The 12,974-nt window shown below is 49.8% G+C and overlaps 3 protein-coding genes across 3 annotated transcripts; all 3 read right to left on the minus strand.

Moving 5' to 3' along the window:
• Window positions 1-949: 949 nt before the first annotated feature.
• AKAW2_20075A (transcription factor domain-containing protein) lies at window positions 950-3,356 on the minus strand (the record flags this gene model as incomplete). The annotated part of the gene is made up of 9 exons (XM_041684748.1): window positions 950-993; window positions 1,043-1,584; window positions 1,634-1,890; window positions 1,936-1,986; window positions 2,037-2,075; window positions 2,122-2,656; window positions 2,710-2,896; window positions 2,978-3,213; window positions 3,328-3,356. The coding sequence occupies 9 exons, from the start codon at window positions 3,354-3,356 to the stop codon at window positions 950-952; spliced, it is 1,920 nt and encodes a 639-aa protein (XP_041538901.1).
• Window positions 3,357-4,443: 1,087 nt separating this feature from the next.
• Window positions 4,444-6,032, minus strand: AKAW2_20076A (cytochrome P450; the record flags this gene model as incomplete). Its single annotated transcript, XM_041684749.1, has 3 exons — window positions 4,444-5,316; window positions 5,372-5,899; window positions 5,976-6,032. 3 exons carry the CDS (start codon window positions 6,030-6,032, stop codon window positions 4,444-4,446), a joined length of 1,458 nt encoding a protein of 485 aa, XP_041538902.1.
• A 1,620-nt stretch (window positions 6,033-7,652) lies between these two features.
• On the minus strand, window positions 7,653-9,051 carry gprC (the record flags this gene model as incomplete). The annotated part of the gene is made up of 2 exons (XM_041684750.1): window positions 7,653-8,405; window positions 8,461-9,051. 2 exons carry the CDS (start codon window positions 9,049-9,051, stop codon window positions 7,653-7,655), a joined length of 1,344 nt encoding a protein of 447 aa, XP_041538903.1.
• Between the last annotated feature and the right edge of the window lie 3,923 nt (window positions 9,052-12,974).

The following is a 12,974-nucleotide window of genomic DNA, read 5'->3' on the forward strand; positions in this document are numbered from 1 at the left end:
GATCTTGTTACCCTTTCTAAGTAATGAGCGCGAGCTTAGCAGTAAGCTGTATGCTCTATGGCCCCCATTTGGCAAGTCTCGATATGAGAATGGCACTGTGCCCATAATTTCGACTATGTTGCTTTACTTTCCAGTCCCCGGTCAGCGTATATATCAACACCGAAGACTCTGGGATGACTCGTGCAATGACAGGTCGTCATGCTATGTCAGAAAGGTTTCGCCTCTCGACATGAAGAGATGCCGCAAGAAAGAGATGAAGTCAATAAATATCAAAGTATGCTCGAGGCATGTTAGCCATCTTATGTCTAAGACGAATACATATATAAGGTAGGAATGAGCTTGGCTGATAATGTATTGATAGAGAAGAGAGGCGATGCAGAGAAAGGGGGAGAGGAGGAGGCAAGGAACACAGCGAGAATTTTATAGCCAATTTTGAAATCAGTTTCCGTGGGAGTCACCGTTTGGATGACCCGCCGTGTGAATTTTTTCATTCCTTAGAGACGGGAAGTTCCCATCACACGAGTCAGCGTGAATCGTAGAATGCTGTGTGCGTCACTTAGGAGGTCTCTATCACGGGTGGCTTTAGCGCCGTATGGATACCAATTCACGAATCTCAGCCGCTTAGATGCATCACGGAGCATGCTGTCAGTGAAAACATCGTTGAAAGAGTCAGATGACTTCCCAGAACTGAATATTGTCAGGGTTTTTGGTATCAAATTCTAACAGTACGCTAATGCTTCTTGTATGATAGTAATTGGGTATGCGCATAGACTTGGTCATTTCACTGCATCTGTGCCGCGCCATCACAGGGTCCTTGGTATTGAGGAAGAAATCGATATCAACAGAACTTCGGTATATCTGTGTGAATCCATAACATGCACTCAACGGTGACCATCGGCAATAACCCAAGGACGTGAAGTGCTGGCTTTCACATTAGACATACATTCTGTCAAGGCTTGCCGAATTCACGTTCTATTGCTTCCACCATCTCGTCTACTAGGGTCAGCTTCAATCAACCACAAGGTGGAGTACGTATACGTACCACGCATTCCTTGGATTGCCTCAAAGGCAATTGCATGATTCGCCAGGAACTTCGCTACTACTCGTAGGCTCTGTTCCAGCTCGTTCCTCAGTCCTGCTAATGGAAAGTCACCTGCATTCGAATCCGGCACCTTTGTAACGAAAGGCCTTGTTTTGCAACTCAGAGTCAGCATCGTATAGCCCGCCTGCATGGCGCAACAGATCAAAGTGGGCATGGCCCGGGGAACCTCATAGTTCTGGAATATGTACGGTAAATTGGTCGGAGAGTCATCATTAGTTGGGTTAGGAAATGGAAGACTGTCCAACAAAGTTACAACGTTTATGGCTGCATGGACACAGATCACTGAGGATGTGTGCGATGAGAAGGGGAACTGGATGCCAAATTGTTGCATCGAAGCGGGACGCTGCAGCAAGGTCGTATCACTGGATGCTCGACCTTCGTCTATGCTTTTGTTGGCACACAAGCCTGGATGCGGACCAGGCTGTTCAGAGAACATGGGCACATCTTGAAAGGCACAATATCGGTGCAATTTGATCCGAGCACTACACAGTCAGTCCGCCAGTGCAGACAATAACAAACCTGAATACTCACCTGTGCAATTTAATCTCAGCATACGATCTCAAAGCGCTTGCGGCCACCGATTCGACACAGTTTGGCTGTGGGCCCTGGGTTGCTGACAGTTTATCTCGGCACTCAAATAGCAGTGAGGTAATCTGATTATCGAGCTCGGACATCCGCTTTTGAATCCATGACACATCCTCTCGGCGCCGTATAGTCTCGTCAAGCTCAACGGCAAAAATACCAGCTTCATATAAAGTTTGTTGGGCTTCAACACGGAGCCTCCAGTCCTAGAAGGCATAAGCATGGGTTCCTCGAACTAGGCGGAAACACACTTTTGGATATGGGGTCACAAATGAAGGATCGTACACATCAAACGAGGCCGGCTGTAAAGGATTAGTCAATTGCCCACCTTGCTGCCAGATGTAGCACTCACCATGCCAGTCACCGTTGCCATATGGCTTGCGGCCATATACTAAGAAATCAGCATTGTATGGATGGAAAGAGCTAACAAAACCAACCACAAACCACCATGACCTGCGCCGGGCCAAGGCATACTCATTCTCCTCCAGAGACTCATGCAGTCCTAGCATGAAGGCCATTTCCAAAGCCTCATTCGCTAACCTTGCCGAGTTATCGAGATTCCCTTGCTGGCCATATTCATAGAAGCACAGGATAGATAGTGCAATAACTCCTTCCAGGCACACAGGGAGTTTGGAGTGAAACGGTGGCCGACCGATAGAATCGCGCAAAGAGCCTTCGAACCGACCAGGGGCCCGTAGCGGCTGGTAATCCCGAGCAATCACCGCATATGCGGCTTTGGCAAATCGCAGTGAAACCTCTCTTCGGATGCTGACATATTCTGGTCTGGCAGGATATTTCACATCTTTGTGGGGAACCAGCGCCACCATCGCTGAGATGGCTAGCGCGAGTGGACTTGCCGGCCTGAACTCATCCGGATGGTCCACCCTAACTGGATTGTGGGTAACAGGCAAACGATCAGGCGGAGGAAGGATGGGATAGTATGAATGTATGAAAATGTAGTATGCATCCAGTCTGCAACGTGTCAGCGGGATTCGATGCCGTATTATTATGGCGTCCCCGCTTACATGTCCTCATTGCTGCCGTATAGCTGGACCGTGTTGACGGACTGAGCGGACTGCAAATCCCGAATGGTTTCGACTGGGTTTCGCGGGAAAACAGAGTCAAACATAGACTCTATTTCAGCCATTGGAGTTCCAACGTTGCGCAGGGTAGCGCTGGGGCCACATAGTTTAGCCAGTTTCTGCATCCATTCTAGACTCGGCAGTTAGCAACCGTTGATCCGCAGGACTCGTGAGTAAGGGGAGAAGAGGTGAAAGGCGGCAGGAAGTATACCATTCCCATCAAGAGTTGATGCTGTCCCGGCAGAGGGGGAACCTTTGGTTAAGGGCCCATCCTGAGCCGAGTGCGGATCTGACATGGCCTTGGCATCTAGTATGCGCGGGCCGGGAGCGACGGGGGTTGATGCTGTCGTCTTAGCACGGAATATATAGAGACTAGAGGGATTCCTGACGAAGGGGCCAAAACACCGTTTGAGACCCGAGCCATGGAAACGGAAGCGCCCCCCACGGCTGTCAAAGCAAAGATCAGTCAAGTTTCCGTCCGAACTACTGCAGCACCTCCCCGGATAATCCCTGAATCCGATCGGTCCGTCCAGTCGTTGGACAGGGGGGAAGAGTACTGACAGGACGACTAGTATCCCTAGTCTCTCCATCCATCTTCCAGCACCTACCCATCATTGTGGCCCGATTGGGTCGAAGTTTCCATCAGATCCCGTTCCAGACGCCGTCGTCGCCCGGCTTCTGCTGGTTTTGTTGTGACTGTCATCGCTCCCCCATTGTCAAGATAGTATTCCACGGGATAATTAGGAGATGCGGAAAGGAAAGAAGACACATGCCCCGGCCAGCAGTTTAAAAAATCTTTATATGGTGGTCATCAGGCGGTTCAAATCCCGACAAGCGGGCTAACGCCGCGGAGAGGGGCAAGATTTCGGGGATAGACAGTTGGAGGGTGGGATTTGCTTTGCTTCATTGACAAACGAGAGCTGCGCCCTTGCAACAATCATCTTGGCAGTGACCGGTACGGCCAGACCCGTGGTTGCTTACTTGGCGGTAGGTCGGGATTACTGGGTATCGGGAATGGTTCACGATGAACAGACGGAGGACTCGTTGCTTGCTAGTACTAGCAGTGAATACAAACAGCTGATAGATGAAAGGACATTCCAGAGTTCTCGGGGGGGGAAAGAGTGGAGGGAACGGAGACGGTAGCCGGTGATTGAACCAAAGGTTGTACCTGATCAGGCCTGGCGGTGGGGAACAAACAGCCCGGCCAGACCCCGGGCGGCTGGCTTCATTTGCCATTCTGCCTTCTTCTGCTTCTTCTTTGGGGGTTTTCCATGCCGCTTCGGCCGAAGCTGCAGGTTGGGACCCACAATAATGGAACACGGACAGCCCCTCTCTTACCATCTCTTCTACCACTACTAAGGCTACTAGATAATTCTAGTCTCTAGTCTCCATCACCATTCGGTCAATTTCCTCCATTCTCCTGCATCCATTGACTTCCTCACTCCTTCGGGTCTGCAATACATAATCCTTCTGCACGTCCATTCGGCATTGAATCCATCCCCCTGTCCTGTCCTGTCCTATGATCTATCCACCTTCTCGAACCGGATCGTCATCCATCTCGATCACATACCTCCTTGTCCTTCCCCACACAAGCGCTTACTGCCGCTAGACGAGCCCGTCTGCAGACCATTCTTCCAAGCGAGCGACACCTCATGCAGCTTAATGGAGTTCGTTCGTTTATTGACGTTGAATGTCACAGCGATGTCCAGACGGAGCGATCAGAAAATAGTTTTCCGGCTTCATACTTTCCCGTGTTGTGCCCGACGCCAGTCGCACCCCTCGACACTCACGGAAGAACTCGGTTGCTGCTAAGCGAAGTTCCATCCAGGCGAGATGCACCCCTAGGCAGATTCGGGTGCCGTACCCAAAGGGGGAGAGACCCTGCCTGGCTGCATCGGATCCATGTCCATCCCCTCCTAACCAGCGAGTGACATCAAAGGTCTCGGGATCTGGGTAAAGTCCCTCATCCCGGTGCATGGTGTAACTCTGCGTGCTGACCGTGGTACCTTGAGGAATCTGGTATCCGCAAAAGGTCGCACCGCCATTCGGCACGCCCCGAGGCAAGGAGCCCGGAGCTGCTCCATAGAGTCGTAGGGTCTCCGTGATGACGGCATTCAGCAGCGGCAGTTCCTCCAGCGCAGCGTCGTTATAATTCGGAGCCAGCGCACTGACCTCTTCTTCCAGATCGTGCTGGAGCTTCGGCTGCGACAGCACAGCCCATACCAGGTACGTCAACGTGACAGCAGTAGTATCGGAGCCAGCCACAATCAGGTTGCCCGCTTCGATTACCACGTCCTCCTCAGAAAGCGTGCTGCTCGCCTTCTCCGATTCATTCACTATTCCGGTGAAAATATTCCGGGTGGAGTTGCTATTCGCTCGACTCCTTGACACCGCTCGCCTTCCATATTCAGTAAGATAGTCACTGGGGCGAAACATCTCCTGGAAGGATGCAAGTGGGACATATCGGCCAATGAGTGCCACAAGGGGAAGCTCTACGTTGATTCCCGAGCCCATCATGGTGGACTCTAAAATATTGATATATTTGTTTTTCTTCTAACCATTAGCCGAGTCTGTCATGCAGCAATGGGCACTTTAAATAACTCACCTTTCCATACTGCAGCATTTCAAATGATTCACCGAACATCAAATGTCCGCTCACATCAGTGGCGAGAAACGTCCACCACTTCAGAACATCGGATGTCCCATCCCGCAGCAATTCACCGCGAATCCGAGACACTGCTAACTGGACTTTTTCCCTTACTACGGGCTCCCATGTTTGTCTTAATTCGGATTTGGAGAATGCACGCGCAAACAACTTCCTACGCGCAGCATGTTCCTTGGGATCCCGCATAGTAAAGACTCCCGGATTTCGGTCCCAGGAGAACTTTTGATACCATGGGGTCTTCAGGAAGGCCGACCCGACACGATGGATCTCTTTGAACTCGGGCAGTGAGGAAATAGAAACCTCGTCCGGAGCGATACGCACTACAGGGCCATATTTCTGGTGCAGATCGTGGATGAAGTAGATGCGCTTTCCCGTGACGATCGATAGCTTTAGCGGCAACCTCGTTACTCTTGTGTACAGAGGTCCCGGTATGTGACGAAGGGGAGATCTGAGGAACTTGTAAGTAAACTATACTATTGGTCAGTAACTGTCTCATTGTAGGGAGCATCCTGCAGAGGATATGCTGCGCTGCAGACATGCATACCTGCAAAACCCAGATCGCCACCACAGTCACAGCGCACAATGCAACATGTTGCTCCATGTCAGCATTGAATCAGTACAACAGTTATTCGGAGCAATGGAATGCAATTATTGCCATGAATAATAAAAAAGAGAAAACAGAAATATCCTTGAGAAATCACGATTTTTTATATGTACATCATCCCGGTCACGCCCTTGAGTCATGAACGTAGGCTCCTCATTTGCTGTTCGGAGCTCGGCTCCAACCCCGCTCTCCCCACGCGGCTATTCTGCTCGAAATACCATCGAGGCCCCCCCGGTTTCGAAAATCCAAAGGTACGATGAAGAGACTTTACTCACCCCTGTCCTTTTTTTCACAAGTTCTATGACATACATATCTTACCTACTATAAGCTTGCCATCTCCAGCTATATAGCCGTCAGATGAGGCGTGTACGGCAAGACAAGCAATTTCGAATCCCATGCCAAGCTTGAAGCATTGTCCTACCCAGTCGACAAGACCAAGAGTATAGGGGGCAGATATTACAACTTATAGTCTCAAGTGATCTTGCTCAGAGAAGTAAAATTGAGGCATAACTTTTCTCAATTGCTGGTAATGCGTCATACCATGTAGTGGCCTGAATGCCCCAATTAACTTCTCGCTCGCACCGCAGCTATCTATCCACGTCGCCATCGCATCCAGGCAGTCACATCAAAAGAGAAAGCGAGATATCGAGATGAACGAGCTTGAAAGTAATTTGTACACCACTCACTGACTAAGGAAAGCAAGCGTGGTTGCCGACCAGCAAGCGACTCCCTAGCAGTCATTCATGCATAACCCACAGATAACATACTCATTAATCACGTACCAGATTCCCTCTACTACTACTACTAACACCTACTCCATCAATAAGTTACCACCGATCGCCCCATGATGATCCCAATCGTCCCATGTGTTTCGCAACTACCCCATTTCCTTTTATTATCATAAGGCGAAACGATCAACTTTCTGTACTTTCGATAAAAACTTATTTAGTTAGTACTTACTACTATGTACCTATTCATAGATAGCACACTGACTGAATAGCCATGGGTTCTCTTTTCTCATCGTAGTATATAGTCTTATTAGAACGGTATTCTTGGATCAAGATATAGAAATACCGGTATGGTACTTTTTTGAATGAGAACGAAGCAAGTGATGTATAAATAAAGAATGGAAGGGAAAGATCACAACTCTCCGAAGATGAAATTTCATCATAACAGAAAGAACTTTTATTGATTCCGCAGTGCACCACTTCTGCTAATTTGGACCCAAGACAAAAGAAGAAGAAAAGAAATAAGAATAAGAATAGAAAATTGTCTGGTATCATTCCTAGAGGTATTCAGAGAAAAGAAGAAAAGAGAAAAAGGAAAAATCTGGTGCAAGGTATATACATGTGCATAGAAATGTATGCAAGATGAAAGGTAAGGAATCTCATGCTTCTGCTCCTCCGCGGCCCTCCGCGGAGAGGGATAGAGATAGATCTTCTGATCGAAGGATAGATGTTGGGGTCATCAGAGAATGAAGGTGCTCTGGTCTGGAATAGCTGCCACCTCAAGTATAGAATAAACCGTATATAGTGGTACAAATATAGGCGTGAGAAGTAGTATAACATAGAAAATGAGGAAGAAAAGGGCATTATTTTGAAGACATTCGGTGGGCGACTACCTCCCCCACATCCGTGCTGACGAGTCATTGATTCTCCCATGGTGACGGTCTGAATCCTTGCTCGAGCGATCGCTGCTCTCTTCGACTCCATTGTCGAATGCAGGTTCAGAGGTAATCTCGATCGTCGTGTGTTGGTACACCTTACCCATGGGGGTCAATTCAACGCCGGCAGTCTGCACGATGTTGTCGGTGGAGCCGTCGCGCACAGTTTGCTCGAGATCATCATCTTCATGATGTAAGCCCTTGCGCAGAGCGCTAATGTCCGTCCGGTTCATCTTGGGGTCCGCGGTGATGGTGGTTAGATGGTTTTCTGTGGTCTTTCGGCCCTTGCTGCTGGCGAAGCGGTTGTAACTGCGATCGTGGCTGGGCTCCGATTCCAGAATCAGGTTGCGACGGGTCAGGGTGTAAAGCAGGGCGTCAACCAGTCCGGAGCTGGTGATCAAAGCACCGGCAACACAGAAGTAGGCTACACTTGGGGAGTTGCCTTGCGCGGTCGCCATTCGACCTGCGGCCAGAGGGAGGGACAGAACAATATAGGCGATCGGATAGATAACCATGTATCCGATGACGCGGCGAAGGCGCTTGAGACTTTCGATGTGACTGCTGCCCAGAATGGCGGATTGCTTGATCCGGATCCGCAGCTGGAACCACATCACCGCGTATAGACAGACCGTGCCGAATTCGGCCAAGAAAATCCAGATATAGTGAGTCCAGAGACGGATAGATTCGTAGTCTTCGCTGATCCAGCACTAAAAGCGCGAAAGTTTAGTTGTGGGCCCAGTCGATGAAGGAAGGATGACTTACCCAGGCACCTGATGGGATAAAGACGTAGCGGCCATGAGCAGCAAGAGGGATGATGACTAGGACGGCGACGAAGATCCAAACGCCAATGACGAAGGTGACGAAGACGCGATGGCTCATTTTCCGCCCGAGAGCGACGAGAAGGAAGGTATGAAAAGCGATCGCCATGACGAAAAGTCCACTTCCTGGGTCTCCTACCTGCAGCCAGAATCCCTGGAGGAAACAACCTGCCGAGTCCGCGGAGATCTTATCCTCTGCGATCCATTTGATGCATATCAGGAAGGCGAGCGCTTGCTGGAGATCGGCCAAAACGAGGTTGTAGATGAGAATGACATATTGATTGTAACCGATGTACCGGGCATAGGAACCGCGCCAGAAGATGAGTCGATAGCTGATGAAACAGATCAAGGCCAGTGTCGCTATGAAGGATAGAACGGCCATGACAGAGACTGCAATAAGACCTTTGCGCTGCGTGCTGGGGAGGGGATCAATGTCCAGAGTGACGCCACCCGGGCCATAGATCGTTCGGCGGAATAGGTCGCGTCCCCCTTCATCGAATGCCCCCAGGGCACTCAAGACATGTACAAGACTCATTGTTGAACGGGTGTTGTAAATCGGATGCCGGGGTAGGCTGCGGTCATTATTCTCTTCCTCAAGCGGCGGAGAAAGCTGCAGCTCGGCCCGGGAGATAGGACGGCGAGTTTTGTAGAAGCCCCGGATGGAAGATAGTGGGTTGGGGCGATCTAGATAATTCCTGGAGTGTCGACAAGAATGGGCAAAGTCGTGCAAGGCCGATCTGTGTTCGAGTCAGGGGTCAAGCCTTCGCACGTACTTGCCAGGACTACCCAAGAAACAGTCAAAAGGTAAAAGAAGAGGGGAAAGGGGACATTGCACAATGGAAGTAGGAAATGGACGAGCCACCCACGCACATGGAAGGCTAAACTACCGGCCACGGGGAGTGGATATGCTGTGGAGGGCCAGCCCTTTACCACGCAAAGCTTTTCGCCAGATTAGTTTTAGATCCTGCTGCTCATGAGCCTACAGAAGTAAAAAGTGAAAACTAGGAAGTCAATCAGTTAGTCGAAGCTAGTCTACCCCATATCACGGTCTGGGCCGACGTATCCCGTGCTGTCCTATGGGAGGGAAAGCCCCCAGGGTTGCCCCTCACGGAAGTCAAAACCAGGGGGCTCTGAAGTCTGAACTGGGAAGGTCGACAAGGTCAGCAAGTACTCTGACCTATAGCGGCCTAGCAGTATATACAAGTGGTTCCTGAAACCTTGAAGTTTGGATGGGAGACCCGACGCCAAGCGTAGGGGACGAACGTGGGTTTTTTGGTTCGGAATGTTTACTAGCGGGCTGGTACGGACTGGTTCCGGTAGCCTAAATTCGACTGTCTACACTGGGAGGTAGATAGGAGCATTGAGTTAGGGAGGATAGGATCATCTTGCCTCTTGCCACAGTCTGGCAAGTTGGCTTCCAGCGAAGGTGGCACAATTCGAGGATGAAACTTCAAACCACCATCGTTAGGCCGTGTAAGATTGGCCTATCAAAGGTGCAGCGTGTCAGGGGAAGAAGCATTCTGACGGGACCTCGGGTCTGCGAGGAGGAGCATGGGAAATGTGGGTTCGACTTGTGCCGCGGCCAAAGGAAAGCGGTCCGCGAGTCAAACTTGGACCAAACAGGAGTGGCCACTCCCCATGCAGTACCATGGCCGCGGGGACAATAATTTCTGTCACCAGGACTCCAGTCTTTTTCGTTGTAAGCGATGTTGCACAGTGGACAAGCGACATTGAACTGCTCAAGTAACACACCAACAGAAAATTTTCGAACTCTTTGGCCACTATGGAGCGCAAAATTTCTTTCTCACTGACATAGCGGGAAACGCCCCAGTCGGTATCGCGTTAGCATCGCCGAGAGACAATGAGCGTGCCATGCCATTGATTCCAGAAGCCTGAAGGTCCCGCTTCGCGGATCGGCTTAGAAATTGATTTGGAGGATCCACCGGGTTACTACAAGTGTAAATCATGACGCTAGATTGCTTTCTGTTTGGGTAATCGATTACCTTGAAGATAAGCAAGAGGAAATAATCACGCAGGCGAGCAATAGCAGGATCGTGGCGATCGCGGACTTGAACAGAACGATTGGGTCAAGCAAGCACCCGCCTCCAGCTGCACTGGGCCTCGATCGTCCCTGAGCGGCAGTATCGGAATGCCAGATACTACAAAGTATGTATTCTGGGTCTCGCGGCTGCGATGCGGTATCTGAGGGAGGAACCATGGAATGGCATGAGCACACGGCAAGGACCCTCTCCGTCACTGATGATACGTGTAAGATGTAATTGCACCATGCAAATATAGAAGTGTCTCCGACTCCTTCTGAGATAGTGTAATTTTATCAATCGTTGTCGGTGCGGTGTTCTGCATGTGTATTCTGTTGCGGCTAACCAGCAACTTAGGGTGGAACACTTTAATAAGCGGGAGGCACTAGTGTATCCGAATGAGTTTCAAGAGCCGTCAACACCAAACAGGCATTCTTGTCGAATTCTGCAAGAGCACCCTGGAGGTGACGCGGCTCACCCGGTGACTGCACTGTAGTGTCTCCATGATGAGGATCTGATACCACTGTTGCTGCAATTGCACCAACATAGGTCGGTTTAGTGTTGAGTATCAATGGATCCCTGACCACCGCAGTCCTATCATGGCCTTCAGGAGGAGTTGATAAGGGCTTTTTCATTAGTACACCGCACTACTGTATGCTTGTCCTATGCATCATCTTATCATCCATATGAATCGACTCCACTTGTTCCTCCCTTGTAGGAAGAATAGAAACGAACAGCTGGTGTGAGTCGAGGCGGTTTTTTTTACTGCTTCCCACGAGATGTACCATGATGGGTCTGGTTGGCATCAAAAGAACAACAGCAACGTAGGTCTGGTGCTTCTTCGACATTCCACTTTGTAGGAATGCAGCGGTGTCCACAGAAACAGTATAGTCAGACCGAGTGGAGATGTGTAACCACCCAACGGTTTTAATCAACCCAATACCGGCAGTGCAGTTCAGTTGACCGGCGCTATTGCCCAGAACAGGAAAGTGTCGACGAATCACACCCTCCCATTGATTCCCACTGGCCTGACAAAAGTACTACTAGTATACTTACTAACCCCATCCATTCGAACACCTACGTCGGGACTGTATTGCTCTTCTTGTCGAGCCAGCTAACTCTCCGCCTCTGCCAAAGGTCGTGTTTTGGAGTTGCATGCGTTTGTTCACGATGCAGCTCGTTTTATTTCCAAGTGTACCGCTCTGGTGACGCTGCTTTATCAAGTCGCGTCATCTACGTCTGCGCTCGTACTACCAAGATCACCAACAGGTTTCTTTTGGGCTGGGTGTATAAGTTCATATTGTATCTCCATACTAGGTACAGTGGCCTGGCAGAATCCTCGGACTAGCCTACATAAGGTTACTTGGTACAACACCTACGCTCCTTGGCTAATGAGCTTCTTTCATTGGTACTTTACAGCAGGAGAACCCACCCCGCCGAGTGATCCCTACATGCTGTCCTGGTGATACCAAGCATACTCTGATCTCTTTGTTGGTCTGTTTTATCATGGCCTCAGACATAAGCATTCAGCGCAAAGCCTCGAACGTCTTGTGAACCCTTGACAATCCCATGCGCATGGACTTGTGCTCACAACTAGGGCTCTATCAACAGGCGGATTGTCAGGTGTATCTAATCTTCACATGCCTGGCAGACCAGTGTAGACTGGATTGACAACCGTCAGAAGCAGTCAACTTGCCGCTGCCAGTATGCGAAGACCCCTTTCCAATAATGAGACTCCCTCAAGCTACTTCCTGAATCGTAATACTATCAACTTGGATGATCTCAGGAAGATCACAGCACATGCTCTGAAGGCCTTTGGCGCCAAAGGTCGTACCAAAGCAGCAAGATGTACCTTGCCAAGATTGGCTATCTTATGCTATCATGTAGGCTGACATGTCCTTGTGAAGATCATGACTCTATGCATAAACGTGCACCCAACTTGGAAGTTAGATGGCCATCGCAAAGTGGCCCGCTTACAAGGGAAACGGCAGTAATTGTGTACATTGCCGCGGGGCAGTCTATCACAAGCCGCAGATGCCAAAATGTATATGATCCAGAAAGAAATGCGTCCAAACATTGCATTTGCAGTACTGAAAGGCTCAACTAAAACATTTGTGAGCCGATATATTACAGCGCAATCGCGCAAAATGGACATTGGTTTAGTCAAAGAATGTCGAGATTCGATCATATGCCTGACCAAATCCAAGTAGAACATGTGGACTCAAGCACATGCAGATTATTCTCACGGTCGGTTCGTCCAGTTATGGCATCGTTTGCTGATCTCTCAGTGTCAGCGCAGGACAGATCTGCTCCATGATAGATCTTTGTCGATCCAGCACACGGCTGCTCTCACGAGAACAGCAAATTCAAATAGGTTGTCGTCAACGAGTTTCCTCTTAGAGTAGACCCCCGGCTCGAG

This window comes from Aspergillus luchuensis, chromosome 2 (genome assembly GCF_016861625.1).
Source record: "Aspergillus luchuensis IFO 4308 DNA, chromosome 2, nearly complete sequence".
Taxonomy (NCBI): Eukaryota; Fungi; Ascomycota; class Eurotiomycetes; order Eurotiales; family Aspergillaceae; genus Aspergillus; species Aspergillus luchuensis.